The sequence below is a fragment of the Habropoda laboriosa genome, unplaced genomic scaffold, assembly GCF_001263275.1.
Source record: "Habropoda laboriosa isolate 0110345459 unplaced genomic scaffold, ASM126327v1 scaffold541, whole genome shotgun sequence".
In the NCBI taxonomy this organism is placed as follows: Eukaryota; Metazoa; Arthropoda; class Insecta; order Hymenoptera; family Apidae; genus Habropoda; species Habropoda laboriosa.
In genome coordinates, this window is record NW_017100692.1 from 76,536 (window position 1) to 101,780 (window position 25,245).

Sequence of the window (25,245 nt, forward strand, 5' to 3'; positions counted from 1 at the left end):
AGTGTAACGGTTTGAATTTAAAAGGGGCGCGTCTTTTTATCGTGATCGGCGTGCGTCCGTCGAGCGGCGTTCGCGCATGCGTCGAGCGGCGTTGGGAGTGGCGTTCGCGCATGCGTCGAGGGAAAAAAAGTATGGCGTATTGTATTGTATTAAGACCACGTGCGTGACGTTTGTTCTCGGTTTGCCAATAAAAGTAATATAAAAACTCTTTTCTGTGTGCGAACAGGCAGCTAGCTTCTGTTTTGCTCGATGTACGTACAGCGACCCAGGCTCGCGTTTCTTATGTTTGGCTCACGTTTCTTATGTTTGCCTCGCGTTTCTTATGTTTGGCTCGCAAGAAATATCACGAGTTCTAAGAAGTTAAGGCCTAGAATTTTTCCTAGAACAGTTGCGAGCGTACAGCGATCAGAAATCGGGCAGGACGACTCGTCCTCAGTCGGTGTTTACCAGGCAGTCGAACGAGTGCCTCGACGAACGACGAACGTCGCTTATACAGTGCGATTATAGGCTTGTAGGGAATACATCGAGCAACGCGTTTTCGATTATACGCGGTTTTCCAATCAATTTACGTACTTAGCATATTCGTTTGTGTGAATTAAGTGCCGCTGCATACAAGAAACTAGTGCACCGAATTCAAGTACACAACGAACAGCTCAGCGTAGGAGAAAAATCAACCGAGAAGCGTGCTCTGCGAGCTACACAGCTACAGTTTCTTGTAATAAGATGTGTTATAGCTATGAAACAACAACAAATTAGGTTTTTTACTGTTGTCTCCCCGAGACATATACATATTCTATCCTTTTCTGGTAAAACACTGTCTCTTAGTAAACAACTAAGTCTTTACACACGACCTACTTCGTTTGTTATTATTCTAACGACAATATACGACAATTGACACGCAGTGCAGACGATCAGACTTCAGTTTTCCGTAAAACCGGGGGATGGTTCCCAACTACGCAGACAGTCGACGTCTCTAAACCTACGCGTAGTTCGACAGAACACTGTATACATATACATATACGTTTAGACTGATTTGTAAGATGATACTTTTTTCTCTGGCTTTCATAGTGGATACACAATTAAGAAATGCAAATTCTGTTAGAGTCTTACTTTTTTATTGTATCCCTGTCATGACGATTATTTTATTATATTTACGATAGTTTTTCAGCTCTGATCGAATTGTATTATTTTTGTTCTTAAGTTCTTCGTATTATTGGTTAGACATTGTTGATATGAAAGTAGTTGGACGTAATATTTTTATAAGAAAGACGAATGAACTTATTATTCGAATAATCATGAATTGTGAATTATTTGAAACTAAATCTTCAGTTTGCGCTGTGCTGAAAATTCGTTTAAATTTGAGATACTGTACCAAGTTGAACTAAATTCAGAAATTTCGTTATATTTAATAGCGAATAAAGCTACTGTTTACTTATTTATCATTTTAATTTTTCCAGTACAAAGACTTCAAAACTTTCGATGTAATTTAAAATGCATCCTAACAAAATTACGCTAAGGAAATTTTAAACGAGGGAGCACATGTATCTTTTGAGTTTGCTAGTTATGTGAAAATTGGATCAATGTCTGATCTTTGTGAGTTTCTATGTGAACACGTAAGCGCATGCGCGCATAAAATACGGTTAATAGTGTGGAAAATCAAATTAATCATTCGCTAATATTTGGAACTGGACGGTTAAAGTAATAATTGTGCGAAACCAGAACGTTTATTTTGTATGCAAGAAAAAGTTCTTCCTGCATCAATCATTTGCGGAACATTTGACAGAAACTAACGTACAAGCTAGTCAAAGAAGGATTAACCATTTTTGGGGCGCATAGTGCTCGTTAAACTAAGTTAAAAATGTTTGATATACGTAGGTTGAAAAATCCGTAGAGTCAAAGAGAGAAAAGCGATTTTTGTTTTAGTAACACGAGCGATTCTACTAAGAACAAAAAAGTGTAGCATGCTATTTAAAATCTAGAGGCGACTTTGAAATTTCCGAAAACCCTCCACCAGTCTCTTCTACTATAGAAATTTTAGGCTGTACGACAAAAATTGTTAGCTCTATCGATACCTTTTTTTTTTTTTTGCTGTGTGCGAATATCTTTCCTGAAAGATCAATTCGACACTTTTACTGTCACGCTTATTAAGTTATCCAAACGAGTAGATAGAAATCGTAAATTTTTAAGGATCCGATAAACATCGTTGTCACGAAACTTCTCCTCGTAAGAAAAGTTATTACGGCACGCGCTAATTAGAAAGCACCCAAGTTTAGTAATGGTCCTTGCGAGAATGGAAGTGTAGATTATTCAGGAAATTTAAAATGTAATGGATTAGAAACAAGTTTTAAAACCATTTTTTAAGAGTCGTGCATAAAATTACATTATATAAAAGAGTAGTATTTAAGAAAATGATATCGTTGAAATTGAAAAATCAAAGTGGAATAACTTCTATTGGAAATGGGTTATGAAAAAGAAATAGTCTTTTAACTTTGTAGTATGCTATTTATTGACGGACTCAGAGGAAACGTCTTTACGCTATTGAACGTTCTAAAGGACTGTTTCTAGGCACCCAAAAAGAAAGTTGGGGTCCCCTTATACCTAGGAACTGTTTACTATCGCATTGTGCAGTGCGTGACTCGAAGACGGACACCAGACACATCTGGTGGATGCCTTAGTGCCTTTGTCTAAAATAACGCGGAGATATTTTTGTCCTCGCTTGATTATTTCCATAGGGTGTTTTTAGAAATAATCCAACAACTTCCTTTAAACAGCGTTTTTAAACAGTGCTGCTTCTTTCTATAACGGGATGAATAAGTCACCGATTTACGCAGGTTTACTAGAAAAAATCGATTACACGAGGAATCTGATTGGTAAAGGCTAGAATTTTATCCTGTAAAATGTCAATAAAGGCTTTCCGGAATTTATGATGCTGATCATTAAGAGGAAGTTCTAGGCAACGAATAAGTTCATTTTGCAATTCTCCTCAGAGGTGTGAAAGAAAAATATTTGGTCAGAATTACTCGAGATATCATATAGATGTGACTAAATATTTTCGAAGACTGTATGCATGGAATGAAAGAGATGGAGAAATAGAAAAGGAAAAGAGTATGCAGGAGCGAGGATGAATAATTGTAGAAAATACTTTTGTGAGTCCGTATGCTTAGAAAAAATTGAAAATTAGAATCGAGCGATAAAATTTTAATTATAAAAGTGCGATATCACTACCTAATCAGCCTTTGAGTTATCGAATGGTGCGCCTGCAAGCCCGAAACAATGATCAGAGGACGAAAGACGTATACTGATTTCTTGATCATGCATCCAATTTTGTACGTTTAGTTTAATAAACAAACTGATTATATATTCGACGTAACTTAGCGCACAGTGTGCAATGTTAAAATGAGAAAGCACAAGAAGTTACGTTAATAACAAAGGCAAAATGATACTAGAAAAATATTAAGAAAACTTAAACAATAGTTGAATTGTATTTAGGAACTGTAATATAATATTTAAAGAGATTATATACAAATAAGTCGACTCCTCCTACGCTGCAGACATCAAGACCACCGGTGCTTGTCGCGCAACAGTGCTGTTTCGGTCCTAAGGGTTTTGGTCTACAAAGTATCTGCATAAACGAGAAAAACAGAAGATCATTTATACAGGGTGGGACAGAAAACTTTGTCCACCTGGAATGTTTCTGTTATTTGCAATAATATGGAAAAATGGTATATACAAAACTTGCATAATATGAAAGGAAACATATACTGTGACGTGAATATAGTACTTTTTACGTGGGTGAGAGATTTTAAGGTCATCTGTATTTTCTTCAAATGGGGTGCTATATCTTTTTTTATCGCTGTGTGACATTACTGATCTGTGTGAAAATAATTTGCAAAAATTGCTACTTCTGATGTCTACCTTTTATATTCTTCTACGAATATTGTATTCAGATAGTTGTTACTTTTTGCACAACGTACGTAACGCATTATTTAAAACATTATATAAAACGGAAATAACAGCGTGTTAATATTGAAAGCGAAACTTTCAAACGGAAATCGGAGATCTACAAGTTTTGTCGTCACTCTTTTGTACTGTCACAGGTAGTATGTTCGAAAGCTGTAAAAACAGAGCCACATTCAAGGATCCTCGTGTACTAGTATTTGCTGATACTTCGCTAACGTTGCAGCTTATAAGCCACCAACGTTGAATCAATTTTTATATGTTCAAACTACGCGTGTTATGTGAAAATAATACATTTCGACATTAAATTAATGGAAATAAAATTCACGAAGGATCTTCTTTCATTTCATAACGTGTTCGCTATTGTAACTTAACAACGTCTTGCATTAATCAGAAAAATCGAGTAAAATAATACGGATAAAAGTTCATATTCAAGAAGAATCTATTTTTGTATAAATTACCAAGTATTAAATTCAGTTTTCATTACTTATTAATCTTCCAGAATAGCGTCGTACCTGATAGAATATGCAAGAAAATTCAAGGAAAATAACGATAAAACAGTTACGATAAAAACATTGCCGTACGATAAAACGTGGCGGAAGCATAAAATTTATTTTATCCAATTGGCGTTTGGGGAGACGGCTCGTTTCCAATACTTTTTACAACTTAACGACCCTTTCTCCTCTGCGCTTTTCACACTTTCCCCATGCTGTTCACTGATTCAACATACCCCAACGATACGTTATGTTGACCCTCGTGGTAGCAGTTATACTTGCTTTCGACTTTACAACCCATGAATTCTGAAAAGCTCGTCTACGTCCCATCAATTTTAATCCTCGAGAAACGTACACGTTTCTGTTCGCAACTGTTAGTCTGCCACGGATCGAAGTAAATCCTTAACAAGGGAGCATCCCGAAAATCATCGATTTTGACGAAACTTTGGTATACGGTAATACCAAAAACAAAAATATTTCACATGTCTTTTTTTACCGACAATCGGTCACACTGAAGGGGTGAAAATCGCCCTCAAATTTGGAAGTGGTAAAATATAGTTTGTCTAACATCTGGAAAATTATCGGAAGTAGAGGGAAATTGTGTAAATTGACGAATTTTGTATTTTCCAAGTAAAAATTTGAGAAATAAAGAATAACGAAGAATTTTGTATTTTTCAACAACAGGTTTGAGAAATAAAAAATAATGGATAATTTTGACCAAATATGTTCGATACCCTCATTTTTGATCACATTACCTTCGAAGCATAATTCTTATTCTTAGGTCGAGCAATCGCTACCACATTTGTACAGTGTCCCGCCATACAATCGTTGCTCGTGAAGGCGTGGCTTACTGTCTGCCGATCGTTGTGTCCCCGGAATAGACTGAAAACTGCCCGTACGGGCAACTATTGTGTACCGCAATTTTTCTCAAAGAATACGATTTTTTGTTCTTTGAAGATGTAAACATTTTACGTATGCAGAGCATTTTTGAAACAATTTCTAAATCATAGAATCGCAAAATGGTAATTAAATTATTCAGATAGTTGAGCAATTTGATCGAACTTCGTTTGATTTCTCATGAATCGTCCTACTATAAGTATTAAATCATTCAACCACAAAATTAATGGACGAGCTATAGACGATAATTATTAAGTAACAGCCTAAATTCTTTGCAAAAGTGTGAAAAATCAATACTTACAAAATATTTATATTTTATTTCTATTTGAAAGAAGATATAGGTAGCATTAGACTGCTATTGGTATTCGTTAACAATATCTCTAGAATATTGAGTTATACAGGGTGTTTGGTAACTGGTGGTACAAGCGAAAAGGGGGTGATTCTACATGAAAGAATAAGTCGAAAATATAGAATAAACATTTTTCGTTTGAGGCTTTGTTTTCGAGAAAATCGACTTTAAATTTTCGTCGAGTACGCATGCACCCTACTATGCCGTGGATGAATGGATCTCGACGTTCGGTGTACGGTGGCCAGCATTTTCAACAATTTTTGCATTAATAAAGTAAATCTTGATAATTACATGCTTTATTATTACTCATAAACCTACGACATATGGTCTATATCGAGATCCGTTCATCCACGACATAGTAGGGTGCATGCGTACTCGAAGAAAATTCAAAGTCGATTTTCTCGAAAACAAAGCCTCAAACGAAAAATGTTTATTCTATATTTTCGACTTATTCTTTCATGTAGAATCACCCCCTTTTCGCTTGTACCACCAGTTACCAAACACCCTGTATATAAATAGAATGGTAAAGAATATTTTTGTTTAGAATCACTCCTAAAAACAACAAAAATCAACCGTCAAACAATAATGTATATTTACCGCTATAATGTATACCTTATATCTGTATGTAAGATTTCTTTTTTGGGTGTATACCAGATATTTCGAAATAAAGTAAGATACTATTTTATTACGATAAAAAATATTTACAAAATTCGTTAATTTTTTAATTTTCTACTTTATACAAACGCAAAGAGGTATCTGTATCTAAAGAAAAATATCACTGCCGTTGAAATTTACCACAAAAGGAAGTTTGTTACGCTACATCACAGAATCATATGAGAATTTGACACTTTTAAACCTGCTATTTTGCCACATTTTCACGAAAGTAACATATTTTTTTAGACACCCGGTTTGTGTACAGTTGAATCGATACTTAATGCGTATGCGTACAAGCTGCAGCAAACGCCAGAAAAGTCAACGTGTACCGGGAGAAGCTCAATGTTTGCATTATCTCATTCATCATTCATAACAGATCATTAGCGGTAACTAAACAAATTATAGCTTTCCAGGGTGGATATAACTCGTACATTACATTTATTCGATCAATTAAGAGTGCTATGTAACGGTATGCAGGTGTGCATGCTAATAGAGGAACGATATACATGAAATATACGTGCATGTACACGGCGAACCACAAAAACCGCGACAACTGAACATTTTCCAAAACATTCCTAACGCGAAAATAAAATAGACTAAATTAAATGACGTTAAGCGGTATACTTTTCACACACACTGGATTTTTAAACAATAATATGCCAAAAATAGCTCGAGATCATTTTTCACGGTGAGACGAATGCAATGCAAATATTAAAATTAAAAATGATCATAAATCAATTAGGTTAAAAAATAATAAAAAAGTAATTATTCATAGGTTGAAGAAGAAAATTTCGAACACCATTTTTATTAACAAAATATTGATGATATCGAAATGTCGGAGTGATAGAATCATTTATTTTTATACAGATCCCATGAATTCTGTTTACCTCAGATATCTCCATTGTTTCAAATAATAAGCGAAAATATTTCAAAAAATTATTGCAGAAAAGACACCATGGTGACAATAGTTTCTTTACAGCTGACCGATCTTCATAGGAGATCTGTAGGTTAATTTTACTTTTTCAAATGAAATGTCCGATTTTTTACAGTAAAATTCGACAGAACAGGGAGTTCTAAGTGCAAAGGTAAATACTAAGCTCGAGTAACCAGGAAAAGAAAGAAGGGTATCGGAGATGAACCAGACGAGTGGATGACTTTTTATCGTAAAATTGCTAGTTCCTTTATGATACTGAAATTTTAACTTTTAGTTAAAATTCGGGTAGACAGAATGGTCTATTGCCTTATGATACTAAGCTTGTTCGACTCGTCTGCACGACCGACTATGTAATGTTCGAACCGCAAGTGTCCTTTACACCGGGTGTTCGAAATATCGTGTCAGAAGTTGAGGGAAACCGAAAACCTCGTTGTTCGTAAGATTTGTGCACGAGAGACAAAACGTCAGTCTGGAATCAGCAGCAGATGTGTATCACGAATTCTCCCTGGTCGAATATTTCATCCGTATTATGCGAGTCTTCACCAGAAGTTGCATGACATGGATTTTGTGGCGTTTATAGCGTCCTTTATAAAATCGACGATGCCTCCATTTCTCTCGATCCTTTGTGTATTTATCGAATTTTAGCATCTTATTGTTCAACTTTTATCGTTCTACTAATTTTCAATAAACATTAATAAATTTCGAGCATAATTTTTCTGCCTATTTGTAGTTGGTCATTTCGTATGCAGCGATCTCTAATACTTTGCCAACAATGCTCCTCATATTTCACATACATACTGTGTTTCCGCGCCTATTTTTGCCATTTTTTATTAATCGAAAATCGAGGTGCGAAAAACACGCAAACATTGCTGGAGTGTTAACAAGCATCACAATTCACAACCACCCTCGTTTCCCTCTCTTAGAACCTCAAGCAGGTACAAACATACCGGCAAGCTTGTACAATGGAATGAACGCCAACAAAGCGCCTATTTTCCATGCGAGAAACACTCGGTTATTTTTTTCCGAAAAATATCCAAGGAAAATAAGGGGGTGAAAAATACGGTATATGTGCTGCTTTGTATATTCAACTGTCGTAGCAAATGTATCGAAATCATTACGAAGCATTAATATTTATTAATTTCGTTAAGTTTGTGAAATTTAGGAATTCTGTTCGCTCGATCAGTTTCATAAATTGCTGCGCGTTTAAGATACAAAAGTCGAAAGGAGAAAGGAGTGTAATATATTCGTGACTACTTGGTAACCGATTGTGCTTACCTTTGTGTAAAGAAGCTCCTTTGAAATACGGCGAAAATTAGTGTTGAGCAGCCAGTAGAGGAACGGATTCCAGAAGCTGTTGGAAAGCGCGAGCCATGTGGCAAGGAAGTCGAGGAATGGTGGTGGTTTGCTTCCGGTACAAGCTGCGACGACTTCTTGAATCGTCCATGGTGTGACCATAACAATGAATCCTAAACTCATTGCGGCCATTGTTCGCGAGGCAGAAGTTGATAGTCGTCTCTCCTGGGCTACTAGCTGAAACACATACACGACGAATTCCCTTAACATTCTCAACATCTGTCATAGTTGGTTATGTTACAGTCGGTGTTTAAAAAGATATCAGCAACAAAATACTAATAATTTTCAAAATATTTTAATTTTGTAGCCGTTGAATTTCATCCTACGTGAAATTTCATCGTTAAGTTACACTCTGATGCTTTCTATTCCCACGTTTGTGGGAACTGTTTATTCGTCATTTTTCGTCAAGGCTACTTACAAAATTTCAGGACAAAAGCGAGAAAGACTTTTTTTGAACAGGCTTGCTAATTAAGATTTTGCAGATTTTGTAAAATTACATTTCAGATTGGTGAAGAACTAAGAAGTAAATAATTCAGAGCATCGAATAAGACGACCTGAACGTCTAAAAGGTAGGACGTCTAGTTGATTCGTCTTTTAGACCAGCTTGACACGGTTCCGAAAGTCGCAAAGCGCTAAGCTCGTCAGCGTCAAAGCCTTTCATCGTGCGGCAGTAAAAGGATTACGGATCTGCTCGTTTAGATGAATGCTTCCTCTTTCGCTCCTTCCTGATTCTGTCAGCTTTTCTCTTTTTCTGTCTCCTCTTACCTTGTATATCTTCCACTCCTTTTCTATACTTTTCTTTCTCTCCCCCTCTCTCTGTCCGCTCTTTTATTTCAACAGTGTTGTAAAATGTTGTGTTCTTTATTTTTTTTTTTTTTTTTTAAATCGAACTGCTTTTTTCGTGCAATTCGCGAAATTTAAAAAAGAGCGTACACAATGGAAACGTGGAATCGTAATTGGCTTGATTCTCGGGAATTCGATTAAATCGTATTGCACAATTCTAGTTTGTAAAATATACCTGAATTGTAATTGTACCTTTTCATATGGAGAAATTTGAATAAACGGTACGAAAAGTTAGATAAAAAAAAAAAAGTTAAATTGATTAACGTCTTACACCAAATCGAGGTTATTGAAGTGTTTTAATTATCCTCGGCAATAAACGAACTGTTCCTTCTTTTAACACCACTCGATCGCGTATATTATGGAGATAACGTAATAATCGCACATATTATGGAAATAACGTGAAATAAGAAGAATCCAGAAAATGTATCAGTTCAGGATTGAAAATTTTATTTTACGCAAAGTTTCGGCAGCAGTGATGTCTTTTTTCCTCGTGCAAAAATTAATGGAACGCATATAACGGAATTTTATTCTTCGAATCCTTATATTCAGGAAAGTCCTACTTTCAAAATAATTACGAATTGATTTGGTATTTTTATATTGATAGGCCTTTTTGCACGATTCGAAATATATTCTAATTTCTTCATTTCTTCCTATCTTCACAAATAACGAAATAATTAAGGGTGGCAAAGTTTGGCGTGACACCCTGTACGTTAACTTTAACAAAGCCTTTAATAGGATCAGTCAGTTTATACTAATTGACAAGCTTACAAATATTGGCTTCAACAATATTGCCTTACGCTGGCTTATCTCGTATGTACATCGATGCTTCGTGAATACCCGGTGTTCCCAAGTTTATCACAATGTTTCTAAAGGAGTACAGTACACTACACCAGGTGTACCTTAAGGCTTCTCCTCAAATTTCATTATTTTTACTGTTTATAAACAACATATGTACTCTTTCGTAATAGTAGATTCCTGCCTTTTACGGGCAATCTCAAGATTGTTAAAGTCATCTTCATTTATTAGATATTCTCAGTTTTCGTTCACACATTCATAGACTTGTAGAGCGATGCAGATTAAATTACATATATTTTAACTCTAACAAATGTCACATCTTGAGTTTCGCTTGAAATAAAATCTTATTCTTTCCCGTACGCTGTTAATAAAAATGAGTAATATTTTAGTAGTGAGGTGAGCTAGCTTCTATGAACAAGGTGTACCTTAACACTGAATTCTAACAACTGCAAGATCTTGAGTTTCGTTTGAAACAAAATTTTATTGTTTCCCCTAATAAAAATATATTTAGAATATATTTTATTTTTAAAAAATTCAGTAATTTTAGTGGTGGGATGAGCCAGCTTCCACGGACAAGGCACCGCTTCTAATAGTGTACTCTTAACACTTTCTATGGGGGTGCTCTAGACTAAATAGCGTAACGTGGATGTCCTTATAGTTAACCCAATGTCGTCCGTAGCGTCGCAAGAACGACTCCGCGTCGCGAGATATCTCGTCCGTAGTTGCAAAAGGGGGTAACAACCCTTTTTTGTAAGATTAGGAAGTATTTGGTTCGGTCGTAAGAGCCATACTTAACAGATCGCGTGTAGCTCGACCTTCAGATATTTACTGGGCCTTTAAACTTCGAAAGTGTCCACATTTTACATATGAAATACACACTAATAGCAGTAGTAGCAGTTTTAAAAATTACATGTTCTTCAAATTTCTACAGTTTTTGCATAAAAGTCGATGAAAAGTGAAGAATAGAAATGCTGCTCTAATGAGCAAAATCGAAGAGAAGGATTACAAAAGGAGGATAAAATGAGAGGGAGACGATCGTTCCTGCAGAACGCCCACGAATTGAATGTACGGACTCGATTCCCTTTGATTCCTCACCGAGGCTCGTTCCAGCTCGTTATCTCGCAATAAGCGAGAGAAAGATTATGTGAAAAGCGTAGATAATATAAGGAAGAAATTGAACGAGACGATCAACCTTCATCTATTCTCTGTGACTGTAGAATATTTCAATGAATTTTGAAATATGTTGTATAATATTGAAGTATATGTCAATTATAGATTCTGCATTAATTAAAGTCACAGTAGAATTAATTTTGTTATGGTGTAACGATAAATTGTTTCTTATCGCATAGCATTCGTAAGTGGAATAATAGCAGATTGTCGTTTACTATTTCGCAAGAATAATTTTTGAATATACAGAGTGTACCAGATGTTAACGAACGAATTGCATACAGTAAAAGTAAGAAAAAACTTCGTTTTCGTAAAATTCTTTACAAATGTTAAAGTAGGAACATTATTTGAAAATCAAACGAACACGAATAATTGTGTATTTTTAATGTAACGATTGAACACTAATGAGAAAATTTCGAACGTAATGAACCAAGTATAGTAATATTATTTCAGAATTCAATTTTCAACTATTAAAAACCATTCCGTTATTCGAAGCAAAATATGAACGTTTTAAATGTAAACTTCTTAAACACAAATGCAATTAAGCCAACGACAATCTAAAGCAATTATACCATCGCAAAACTCCGATTTATCGAAGCCTAGAATACTCTTCGATCACTCATTTTCCGCTATGTTTAACCAAAATCTCTTTCCACCAAGAAATTATCACGAATATAGGTAACAGTCAGGCACAATTAAGTCTAGTAGTTAAAATGAAGTGTTATTGCAAGTTTTATTCCGATAATCTACTTCAATCAAACGTTATAACCGTTAATATTCGAGGAAACTCAATTAGAAGTAGTTCCATATAGTTTGTTTAAATGTATACTCTTTTATCGAGCTATATAGTTTCAAGAATGGGCTATTTGTTATTAGTTCCAAAGTAAAATACAAGTCCATTCCGGTAACTTTGTGAAACGAGAGCTTTCGCGTTTACTTATCGGCTAATTTTACAACGATGTAGACGAACGTTTGCTGGTTTGCTGATTGTGCGATCGTGATTCGATAGTTTTGTGTCATTTTTCACAGTAAATGGGGAGCAACCGCGTGCGGGTATTTACCTGCAGTAGGACACGCGAGTTATTTGTCAAGTCTGCCTGTCTGACGTGTTCATAGATTCACGGATTGACCTGTAAGCAGTGTTTAGAGATGGCTGCCGTGACGGTGCAGGATAATCGACCGACTAGGCCAACCTGCTGTGAATGAGCAATTTGCTGGCATCTCCGCCTATCCGTGGCCGCCCGCTGAAAACGACACTTCAGGGTGCCTTGTAACCTGGAACGACGACTAAGTGAGCAGCTTCCTGAAAGAGTATGTCCTATTTGTCTAATAACTCAAAAGGTCCGGGTTGTACGTACCGGGTGACCCAATTATTTCCGATCAAACTTTGTCGGCGCATTCTGTGGGTGTAAGTAAGAAGAAAAAGTTATGTGAACATATGTCGTTTGAAGCTTCGTTAAAAAGTTACAACAAAAATACGAAGTACGAAGGGAACGGTAACGGACTTGCGGTTACTATGATACGAGACAAGAGTGGCACTGGCAGAAGTTACATTGGACAACTTCAACAACTTTAGATCGTGAACACAGCTTGTGCATACGTACACATCGCTGATCTATTCTTGTTTTGAATCATAACCGTGGATCCATTGGACAACTTCAACAACTTTAGATCGCACACAGCTTGTGCATACGTACACATCGCTGATCTATTCTTGTTTTGAATCATAACCGTGGATCCGTTACCATTCCCTTCCTATTTCGTATTATTGCTATAACTTTTTAATAAAGCTTCAAACTACCTATGTTTATACAACTTTTTTTTTTTACTTATACCCATAGAACATACTGACAAAGTTCGAAAACAAAGTGATCGAAAACAACTGGGACACCCTGTATATAAACCTGATATACGCCTGAGAGGAGAGAGCAAGGTTTTCTCAAGTCGAGTGTATTTTATCTATGCACGCGTTTCCCTGGTTCCGAGGAAACTAAAAGCTCTTGTTATATCTAATACTCGGAGCCAATATAGAGCCCACAGGCTCGAGATACGGCATGTTCGATTCTCCGATCGGAAGTGAGAATCCTACAAACTATTACTCATGCTTCGCGGATTGTCCGCAATTTCGCTAAAAAAATCACTTTTGCCTACGAAATACCAAATTTGTTTTTCTTAAAGGACGTTGCACTAGATTCACTTTATTCCAGGAAACTGACCCGTAAATTTTAAGCTCTGCATCCGTTGCCGTTGAAAAAATATTATTGAAAAACTTCCGTAAGAAAGTCAATAGACAAATAAAAGAAGCACCGAGGTAAAACGAACGACTCCAAAAAATTGCATCGCTCTGTTTTATTGATAGCGTAAACCCGGCTGTGTAGCCTGAACAATAAGAACGACGAAGATGAAAGATACTATTCTGTAATTTCACGATTACGACACAAAGAACGACTCCCCGCGATTATTACACTTATTGTCCAGACCAGTGAAACCATAAAGCGATAGATCACTCCTTTGCAACCTTAATTCCAACACCGTAACAAATTCCTCGTCGTATCATAAACCAGCTCGAGACGCATCGCATTCACTTTCGCCACCCTTCTTTCCTTGCCTCGTTTTTCCCACATCCCTCCAATTTTACAAGTCACTTTCCAGCCTCACTTTTTTCTTACGTTTTCTTTAATGTCCAATTACCTATCCACCTTTTTCATTCCTCCTCTCACCACACAAACCGAAACTGTATAGGTATTTTACGCCGTAGTTGAAATAAACAGATTCACACTGCTACAGTCACAAAAGCACCATCAACTTTTGCAATAGAAACCTGGTAGAAACTTAGCAAGATTACGTTTCATTCGCCATGTTACACCACCTACAAGGATATCGTCTTTGCGTCGTTAATTTGTTGCAAGCCCAACGGTTCTTCCGCGGTCATGGTTCTATAGTAATCGTGTCGCAAGTTTCAAGTACCGCACACTTATGTATTTATGTTGCTATACACCTAACCGTGGGAATAATAGAAATTCTGCGCGTGTTTAGTCCGGAATGAAAGTTGCGTGAACGGAGAATACTTGAGCTAGAATGATCGAGGTGCGAAAGAAGAGTGTTCAGGGCTTGACGAGACTTCATCTCCGTGAATTATACATATACCTGTCTGGACGAATCGCTTGGTACATTGTTGCAAAACATATTTGAACAAAATTTAATAATCGAAGGACAATTTAAGAAATCAAGCGTTTGGATGGATCTAGATGTAAAAATGACGAATTATATGATGAATGAGGCTGGTTTAATAGTTTCTATTGAAACTTGAAGAAGTGACAATGAACGTTCTCTTTTATCCCTCTTAGGTAACCACGCGCACAGTAAGCTTGCTCCCTTTTCTGTGCAGAATCTTACACATCGGCACGACTGCAGTCTCGAGAATACCTTTAAAAGACATTCCCGCATCCATTGACCTACATCGAAGCTAAGGACCATAAAAGGGAGGAAAACAGAATGATGGAATAGAGGGAAAAGGTAGACATTCTTATAAATAAGTTGTTCACGATGTATTCCATTAATCAAACTGTTCGTCAAAGTTGCCCTTTAAAAAAAGGCTCCCGCAAACCTACGATGCTTCTTTCATTCGAGGAGTATAATTAATGGTGCTTCTATTCAACCGATCGTTAACTCGAAGCCTAAGTGAAGCATTGTTAGATGGACATTTTTCATAACGTGTTTAGCTTTGTTAGAAATATCTATTATCAGCTTCTTATCAGTTTACATTAGTTATTCCAGATATATAGTAACATAACAATTTTCGATCATATACAGCGCGCTTCACGCAACTCAGATATATCTTCCAAACGGAAGATAGAAAAAAATTACAGAGGGCAAAATAAAGTATCTACTTTACGTTCTATATTTCTGCATTAGTTTTATGCAATTATGTGCATTGACGCGGTTACATAGTGCAACTGCACTCTTTTTACCAGGGGAACTATATAATCTTTCTTGCATAAATCGATTCTTCGGGTTATCTTGTGTATAGAAGTATCAGAGGTGGATGATCAAAAAATCAATAATTCACGAGATAAAATATTTACAATGTGCCGGCGAATCTTTTGTACACCTTTTATATCTTAAAAACTGTGTCGAAGCGTGAACCGTCCCGTACAGATAAAACACTGCTGAAAGGTATGTTTTGCTAAGAAAGTTGAAATACTGCCCCCCGGGTTAAGATTGCAGTAGAAGAACTGAAGTTCCAGCAATGCCTGTTTCCCACCACCGCGGGGACAAAAAGACATCCCAGAAGGGTGGAAGTTCCCATCTGTATAGCCAATAATGCTGCTAATGCTGTGTACGTTCCAGAAGTCAGATATTGACGTGCTCCGTACATGCCAGAAATAATGGAAGCTAGACCGTCACAGCTGAAGGAAAAAGCAGCGAAAATGTCACAAAATAACGATTCCAAATTTCGTCACAGCTTTCGACAGATGTAAAGCTAGCGATAGAGACGCGTATTTTAACGATAGCTGCGGAAACGTTCCACCAAAATTTGGAAGAATTAACAATATGTAGGTCATCCGATCATCGTTACCGAGAACAGCACCGTCTAGGAAAAGCGCAAACTCTTAAAACAAAATTTCAAGAGTCCAACTTGGGTGCAGCAGCACTCGATTGAGTCGGGAAACTTCTTCGTGCTCTAATGGGTAAAGACATTATTGATGGACTTTTCGCAATTGTTACACGCGAGGATATTGATTTGACGTTATTAGAAGACGAAATAGTTGAAAATATCAAGCTTCCGCGATTTTTGAAATAATGATTAGGATTTTATTGATGGAGTAAGAGCAATGTGCTTTTCTGTCTGTCATTTGAAAGATAACCGAGTCGTATTGCGATAAATTTTGGGAAAGAATCTTCTGTTTTTGCCTTGGAGAGATTTTTAAACCTTCTTTTTCTTATCCCTGCTCCCTGAAGATCTTTATCGCTGAGCTCAGGAGGAAGTCTGGCTTAGACACCGGTCGCATCTTTTTTTAAACAAATCGTGCTAACTTGTAACTTTCTAAGTGAACTTTACACCTGAGGAGACACCTTTAATATTTAAATAAATCACTAGTAAAGAAGTTCTATTGAGCCATTTCTGTTCGTTTTTCTTATCCTGCTTCTCCCTGAAGATCCTTATTGCTGAGCTCAAGAGGAAGCTGGCTTAGACACCGTTCACATTTTTTTTTCTTTTTCAAACAAATTGTGCTAACTTGTAACTCTCTGAGTGGAATTTGTTCGTGAGGAGACATCTTCGATATTTAAATAAACCAGCAGTGAAGAAATTTTGCTGAACCAATTCTTTTCCTAGTATCCATCGATCTTACAAGTGGCGCCCAACATGGGGCCATCATATCCATCGATCTTCGAAAAGCATATTATTGAAAGCTGAGGTAAAGAAATGTGTAACTTTTTGCCGATTAATGTGCGATTGTTACGAATTATTTGACATGGTTTATCGGAAAATTGCGAAAACATCTTTTCTTGTACGAAACGACAATTGTGTTTTGCTGATAATTTACGTTAAATCTGTGATTATTTGGTTTTATCTCTGAGCACGTGTATACATGCAGTGATAAATATAAAGGAAACCATTGGTTAATATAGCGATAGAATTGACAGTGAATTGTAATCGTGGTATGTTTTTCACAGAAGGTAAATAAATAAATAATCAGAAACAAGTAATTTCATACAGGTAGTACGTAATTACAATATGTTTATTGAATTAGTATGTTATTAACTTACATTATAATATTATGTGTGTATAAAAGAGACATTTGAAGTTCTGAGGACATGGTTGACTCATTAAACTGAATTAACTTTGGTTTTCCAATAATTCCAGACTCTGGTGATCCAGACGTACACTTAGCCTAGTTTAGTTCGATGACTCTGAGCTTGCTGGATATAGTTTTAAAACGTAGGAAAGTTGTATTTATGTATGGAAGAAGGTAATGACCCGTGACTTTTCGGTCGATTACAAACTTTCTCCTTCTGCTAATTAATTTGTGCACTACTAAAAAAATAATACTTCTGCTTCGTTGCTTTTGTATCCACCGTATTTTCACTGAAACAACTCCTCTGTGATATGAAACACCTTAAGTATTTCACGGTATGTTAGAACTCGGTATATGTAATTCGACAGATTGATTATCACGAAGGCAAAGATTTCTGTTGTCATAATTGAAGTTTGTCGATGTCAAAGTTTACACTCGTCATCGAGGTAATCGAACTTGAAAAATTCGTTTTTTAATTGTAACAACTTATACATATAAAGAAACTTCAGTTGTTATCTATAAATTAATAAAATAATAATTAGATGAACTATAAGTCCTTGTTCACGTTCAAATAAAACTACTGCTTGTAAGTCGTTTTAGTAAATCCAAGATTCTGTTCTTTTTGTTGTTTCCTTTCTTTGCTGATAAGAAAACTTGACATGAATTAAAAATTCAATTTTCATGTGAACAATAACACGTAAATATTTTCCAAAAAATTATTATACCTTGCGGTCTTGTGTGAGATCTTATTGTTCGATTATAGTTTTGTGATTTATGAGAAACACTATATGAAATATACTATATCATCTGAAATTATTTACATTCGAGAAATTGTATTATCTTCATTATTGAAAGCACAACATCTAGCTGTGTTTTATCTGATTTTTTTTTATATTGAACTTTATTAAGATTTTGTTACGAACGTAAATTCAATCCTATAATAAGAAGTGATTAAAAGAACGGTTAAACGAACTATCATGGTTCTTTGTTATCAGCTGGGTTCCTTTTTAAATTGAGCCCATTGATTGGAAGTTCGAGTGGCACCAAACTTGACTTACCCTCTCCATATGGCCTCCACTAACGACTTCCGGTGTGTTAACGCAAACCACCCTCTTCAAGCGCAATTTATTAACGTGAAAAGCTGAACCGTAGCAGTACATCAGCACCATCGTTGTAGGAAAATAAAAACAACAGCACGCAAGAATTCTGAAAATTAGAAGAAAAAAAAACATTATGGATCAAAATTATCTTTTCGTATGTGCGAAAACAATAGAATAAAGGTGAGAGGAGAAATAAGTCCAGTGTTCGTAGAAAATGTGAATTACTTAAATTGGGTTGACATGTATCTAATGAAATAGAATTAACAATTTGTTTTTATTATATATCATCTTTCAATACATTAATCGATTCAGCTCGTCATTCCCTATAAAAAAGTATTAAACTATTTATACGAAGAAACCATTACTTTAGGAGATATTTTAATTTCAATATTTCAAAGTGGTACAACTCTATCTCTGTGCGGCCAGCTCGCGTGGCATGTAACATCTTATGCTTGACCTTATCTCCTAGTGTGCAATATTGAAATTAAAATATCTCCTAAACTAATGATTTTTTGGCATAAGTAGATTAATACTTTTTTATTAAGAATTGCAAGCTTCATTGAATAATGCGTTAAAAAATATACGATTCTATCTAAAAAAACATTTGACCGTCATATGTACTCTGCGCGTTTATCTATGAAAAAAATTAATATCATCAAATTGTGTCCTCCTGGAAACTATCAATCTTTATAATTCAATTTTTATCTGAAACATTTTTCAGTGTCTTCGATAAATTCAAAGATATTCGATGGGATAGATTTAAATGAGTCAGCTTGTACTCGTATAGTTCATAAATCAACATTTAATCGCGAAGTATGAGAAAAACATCGAATCAAATGTTAATTATAATTATTTAACGATATTTCAGTACACACAGAGATCAATTTTAAAGAAAAGAAAAAGAAACGTTTCACTTACAAAATTAATAAACAATTTTCGCAAAAAAGGAAGATGCACTTAACAAATGAATGTAAATTTCATGAATGTAATTTACTGTATATTTCGAAAATACCTAAGCGAAGCCCTGGCGAAGAAAGGATCACAGGCGAGTAGACCAGAACTGTTGAAGTAGTAACCACCTCTTGGAAGCACGAGAGCACCAAAAATCGCCACACTTGCTATCCAAGTAGTTGACATCACTGCCACGCAACCCTGCCGCATGTAATACTGCGTCACATACACAGAAAATAATCATTCTCCTTTTCTCTTTTCGAGAATTAAGCATAATATGAACATACATGCGACTACGTGTACAAGATTCAATGTTCTGAAGTGAACCACTGCAAAAAGTAGATACTTTCTCACGGTGATAATGAAATCACTATCCAATTACCCTTTACTTTAATTTATGAAATTATCTGATAAAAGACTAAGTTTCTCAACATTATGAATCATTTTACGTATACATATTAGTTATGTACATTAATTTTTTGGTGATAAAAGGCACATTGTTTATGGTATATGTGAAGTATTTTTGGATCGAATAAGTTTTAAGTTTTCAATGTCTCTAATTGTGACTTGACAATCACGTAGAGCATACAAAAATATATTCAATGATGTACATTATGTAGTTTTCCTCCTAATAATGGAATCGATTTACTAATCATATTCTAACTTGAATACGTTGTTGCACCGAAGTCGAAATCTGTAATATAATTTGTGTATGCACTTGACAAACTGTACCCTTCACATCTTCTTTATTCTGCTCAAGTTAAACATGTTTTAATTAGACAGAAGCATCTGTATAAAATGTTTCGGTTCCAAAAGGTGTTTGATGTTCATAGTATTAGGAGAATACAGGAAAAATGATAAAATAAGTCAGTATAGTTTTATACAACTTCAGAGAGTACGCTGAATAAACGCTAATAGTAATGGAAAACGTATAGATTTGCGACTGGTGCTTGATCAAACCGATTGTTTTATGTAAGCATATTAACGAATTTGTTCAACTAATAATGCGTACACATTTCAGTTATAATTTCTGCGTATATCAGTATGTTTATCTTTGAACATACGCCAAAACGCCCCGACATCGTATAATTTTTTTAATACCTTTAATTCCTAATTAGATATTCCACCGTGTCCAGTTAAAAACAGACACCCTGTATACAGAGTGTTCGGTTACTCCTGGAAAAAAATTATAATAGTGATTCTAAAAGCCGATACAAGACGAAACTCAACAATAAGATATTTGCGTTTGAAGCTTTGTTTTTTACTTATTAACGTTTAAAAATATCCCCGTAGACGAGCAACCCTTCCTACACCAACGAATATAGAGCATGTCGAGATACAGGGGGGTTCAGTGATCCTCAAAACTGACGATACATGACCAGCACTTTACCTCGGACAAACCGTAAAGAAGGCAGTGACATTCGGCGCCAAAAACAACATTACCGACTTCTGTTTGCTTCACCACAATACAGGTGCATGTCGGGAAGTTCTTCAAATGTGTATTTCATTGTGTACTGCAAACACAACGTACACTATGCATACAACAAACACAATACACGCAAATCACTGAATAACAATCACTATACACTACAATATTCCCATACACACGTGTACGTACGAAATGAAAAGTGAAAGAAAGAACAAAGAAAACTGAAAGAACTGAAGAAAAATAAATGAAACCTGTATTAAAAATACACTGCACCGTAGTAAATTAAATTCAACTGATTATACCAAACAGAAACTAATTAACTTATTATTTCATAACTGTAAAGTAATTAGAAGAAAAAGATGAAAATAAGTGCTTTATCTCGTCGAGTAGCTCTTGAAAAGTTTCGTTTTCGTTGTCAAAACGATACTGTCCTTCCAAAGCTCTTCTAGTCTTTTATAAAAATCAGAAAAGACACGATTTGACTTCTTCAAGAGAAAAATTCCCTCCAATTGGGTTAAAGCACGGTGATGGTCAATGGTCTCAGTGGAAAATGTTGCGTGATCTCTTCTTTTTTTCCTAAGGGGCTATTTTCCGACGAAACCAGTTTCAAAAACCGTGGATCACCGATGATGATGAGGATTCCCGCCATATAATGCCAGGGGGGAAACAGAGTTCCAACTTCACTTGGTAACATCTGCTTCAATGTATGCGAGATCATTTCTGGCGCACAGACTACGTGCTATCCCTTCAATAGTGTCAAAAATGGACCCAGGCCAAAAGTAATCTCCATCTCAGCGATGTAATTGTGGTGTATGAGAACAACGTGCCTTGTGCTTGTCGACGGCACGGTCAAACCACGCATCTTCACCTCAGCCTCGATGGCCATTTACAGATCGTAACATGAATTAATGGGCACAATTATTAAATTGGCCACGCTTGAACACGCAAGCGTTACATCAGTAATAAAAGAGGTCGTTAGTGATAATAAATTCAAATTTTGTCCTAGCAAAAATACGTAGAATCATCTGTTACGATTTTTCTTGGTAAAATTCTCACCTTGTTTAAAATCAAATTATCGATGTACAACACGTGAGCCTGATTCATTTACGTAAGCATATCCAAACCATTCTCTCGTTCATGGCGTCAAATCCCATTGTCTTCTTTTCAACACCTGTATGAAGTAAACTGCCGGCCGTGTTTCATTGGTTTTGAGGACCACAGTACTCCTGTGTCTTGACATGCCCTACATTCGTTGGTGTAGGGAGGTTTGCTCGGCCACAGGGATATTTTTAAATGTACACAACCAAAAAACGGGGCTTCAAACACAATTTTGTTATTCTTGATTTTCGTCTTCTTTTGGCTTCTACAAACATTCCTAAAATTTTATACCAATTGTTACCGAACACCCTGTATACACAAGTTCCAAATCCTCATATATGACGAAGAATTGTTTTATCTAATATCGCCTCTTTCATATTATAACTCGAGAATTAAAAGTTTCCCCAATGTTTGGTTTGTAACACCTGAAAGTGCATAAAATAAGCTTGTTGTGCAATGTTTCTCGTTCAAATTTGACGACGCGGTCTTGGGAATTGGAATTTCCGGTCCCGTAAAACAGAAAAAAGTCCCGCGAAAATTACATTAAAAAATGTTAAGTGTATAAATCTACGTTGCCAACAAGCTTGAATTTTTTACGATTTTTTGGCGCGAAGCACATTCCGACATCTTCTTTGGCCAAAAATTATATCCACCGATGTGTTTTGTGAAATGCGCATTTTAATTCCCTCACACTCCTGACCGTCGAGCTCGATAAAAAAAAAAACTGACACCGGAAATTAATGACCCTCTTATGGATTTACAAATATGCAAAGTTTTAGAGGAATAGAAAGTGGGTAATTTCATACCCATTTTCAAATAGAATTCTTTAATAAACATTCTATTTAACGCTATGCAAAACTGTCAAACGTTTAAACGTTTAAAAAAAAATGGAGTAAGACTCTGTAGTGCGTAAAATTCACAGAAAATTAGTTCACTAAGGACCGTATCAAAACTCCTAACATTCTAGCCAAAGTGCTGCAATTATAGCTGCGATCATTTTACAAGCTGCAGCCAGTACCCTCCGCTCCGGACCTTTTTCGCTAAAAGAGAAACAGTATGTACGAAACTCCTTCTAAAACTTTAGTAAAATCCACCATCTTCTCTTATCTCGACTATAATAATGATGTCACCTAAATCTACCATAAAAGTTACAAACGCACAAACTTTAAAGCAACCTACGTATCAGGCTCTTATTTTCTAAAAAGTAAACTCGGTATAATGTAACCTGAAACTAATCTTCGCTACAATTATAATACAAATCAGTAATTTTTTAAATTAGTATAGTAATTTTTATTTAAATTATCAATATTTATTTTCAGTAACGTATATTTACAATTATAAATCTCCAAGTTGAATGTAGCAATATATTCGATTATTGGATAAATTTTGAAACAGCGAATTACTTCGAAATTATTTGTTTAATCTTGACACAAAATAAAGCTACTTTCCCCGAATCATTTTATAAGCAGAGTTCTAAAATAATTTAAGCGAGTAATTTTGAAAATTACTTTTTAAACTGTATTTCAAATCATTTCTGAAGTCTGTAATATAGTGTGTATTACTTTAGAACTTTTTTCATAGGGAAAATGGAAAAAATGGTGGAGGGAAAAGTTATATGGTTTAATGGAGTTTACGTGGATGTGATAAAATTGTCTCTGCAAATATACGTTTCTTTGCATAAACCAGTCGACTTCCTGACATTCTACATGTAAATACATTACAGTAATATGTGTGTGTGTGTGTGTCTCGTAGTTCATTCAAGACTTTTCAGTCAAGACTCTCGGTCCTTTGAAAGTAAAATTTATGACGTCCAAGATCAACTAACTGTATGACTTCAGGCAACTTGACCTCCCAACTGAGTTCTCACGCAATATGACACAGCAAAAGTATAATAGCATTTTTTTCTGGAATGTTTGTAAAGAGCAGAACCGTTTCGACAACGAAATCGATAAGAAGCTACTCGATAAAATGCTGTTCTCACGTGACGATTTTACCGTATTTTTAGACATTTACAAGTTAATTAATTAACGCTTATTTTTTCTGTTATCAGTGGGATTATTTTTCCTAGCTTGTACAGAATAAACTGAAAATAAGACTCCATTGATTTTGAGGGCCAATGATCTCCCTACACAAATTGAACTGTTTTACATTTTCCAACGTCGAAAGGATTGCAGGACCCTAAGTGTTCATAACTAAAAAAATGAGGTCGAAATTAGAATTTTTCTATTCTCGATATTTTTTCTCCGTTTTATCGTGTAGAATTGCCCCTTAAAATTTGTATCATATAAGTAAGTAGTATAGCCTTGATATTAGGCAACGTGTAATTTTTTCCCCCAAAGTATGAGTGAAATTACTGTTCCCATAAAAACGGCTACTATATAGCAAAGTGCCCGATAATACGAGATCGAAGTGTGCATTTTTTAAAGCTTTGTTCGTGGACAAGTCGATTTAACGTTATGAAAATATCAAAATAATTCTATATACGCAATTAATTCTTTAAGAAAGCTTCTTTAAGAATGTTTTGTGTTAATAAATACTATATTAACCACCGTGAAAAATTCCATGTAAAAAGAAAGACGACCACAGAATCGTCTTTATATTTTCGTTTATAAATGAACAATTATTATAACACATTTTCCTTGTAGAGTACGAAAAAATGCAAATATTTCATACAGAGAAGATTATTATTCCGCTGCATAAACGTCGAGAGAAGAGCAAGAGAAATTGATTGTTAAAAAAGAAAGTCGTCATACGGACAATGAAATACAAAAGAATTTGTGATCATGTATAAAGTATATTTTTGAGAATGATCAAACTAAGATTTAAGACATGATTTTAGTAACATACCTTTTTAGATACGTGCTTGTGATAATGATGTGGATGCAACATACAAACGTAACGATCAATTGCCATGCAGACGAGGATAACGGCACTTTGTTGAGTTAAAGCTCCTCTAAGAAGTGCCTGAAACAATCAAATTTTTCCAGATTTTAAAGGATTTCTCCGAATTATGATTTACCTGAACCAGAAGTTCAGCATGTTGTGAATTAAAATATTTTAATAAAAATACGTTCCGCTCGAAACCTTTCTTCCAGAAATTTTTTCAAACTTCGATTTTCTTTAACTAGCAAGAAACCATCGCGAAGTGACAATAATGAACGAATTTATGGATTATGGGTGGATTTCTTCTTTCCCAAGAAGCTAAGGCTTTCGTTAAGATCAGTAAAAATTGGCAAATTTCGTTAACAATACCTTAACCATTGACGTTTGAGCAAATATTACATGACAGTTTCATTCAAAATCACTCAAAAAATCAATGGTTAAATTTCTGTTCATCCTGTATTATTTTACTGTTCAAAATAAATCGTGAAAATAACAATTTTAATAATAAAAAGTTTCAAAATTCGTATATAAGTTGAACAG

General features: G+C 35.4%; 1 protein-coding gene across 1 annotated transcript in view; it reads right to left on the reverse strand.

The window, feature by feature from the left end:
- LOC108576933 (trace amine-associated receptor 9) overlaps positions 1-25,245 on the reverse strand; it is a 31,451-nt gene that overhangs the window by 1,904 nt on the left and 4,302 nt on the right. Inside the window, exons 3-7 of the mRNA XM_017940009.1 lie at positions 24,670-24,786; positions 19,357-19,511; positions 18,303-18,450; positions 8,561-8,815; positions 3,526-3,622 (exon numbers count right to left, since the gene is read on the reverse strand). Coding sequence (XP_017795498.1) covers positions 3,526-3,622; positions 8,561-8,815; positions 18,303-18,450; positions 19,357-19,511; positions 24,670-24,786 — 772 coding nt within the window. The remainder of the gene's footprint in view (positions 1-3,525; positions 3,623-8,560; positions 8,816-18,302; positions 18,451-19,356; positions 19,512-24,669; positions 24,787-25,245) is intronic.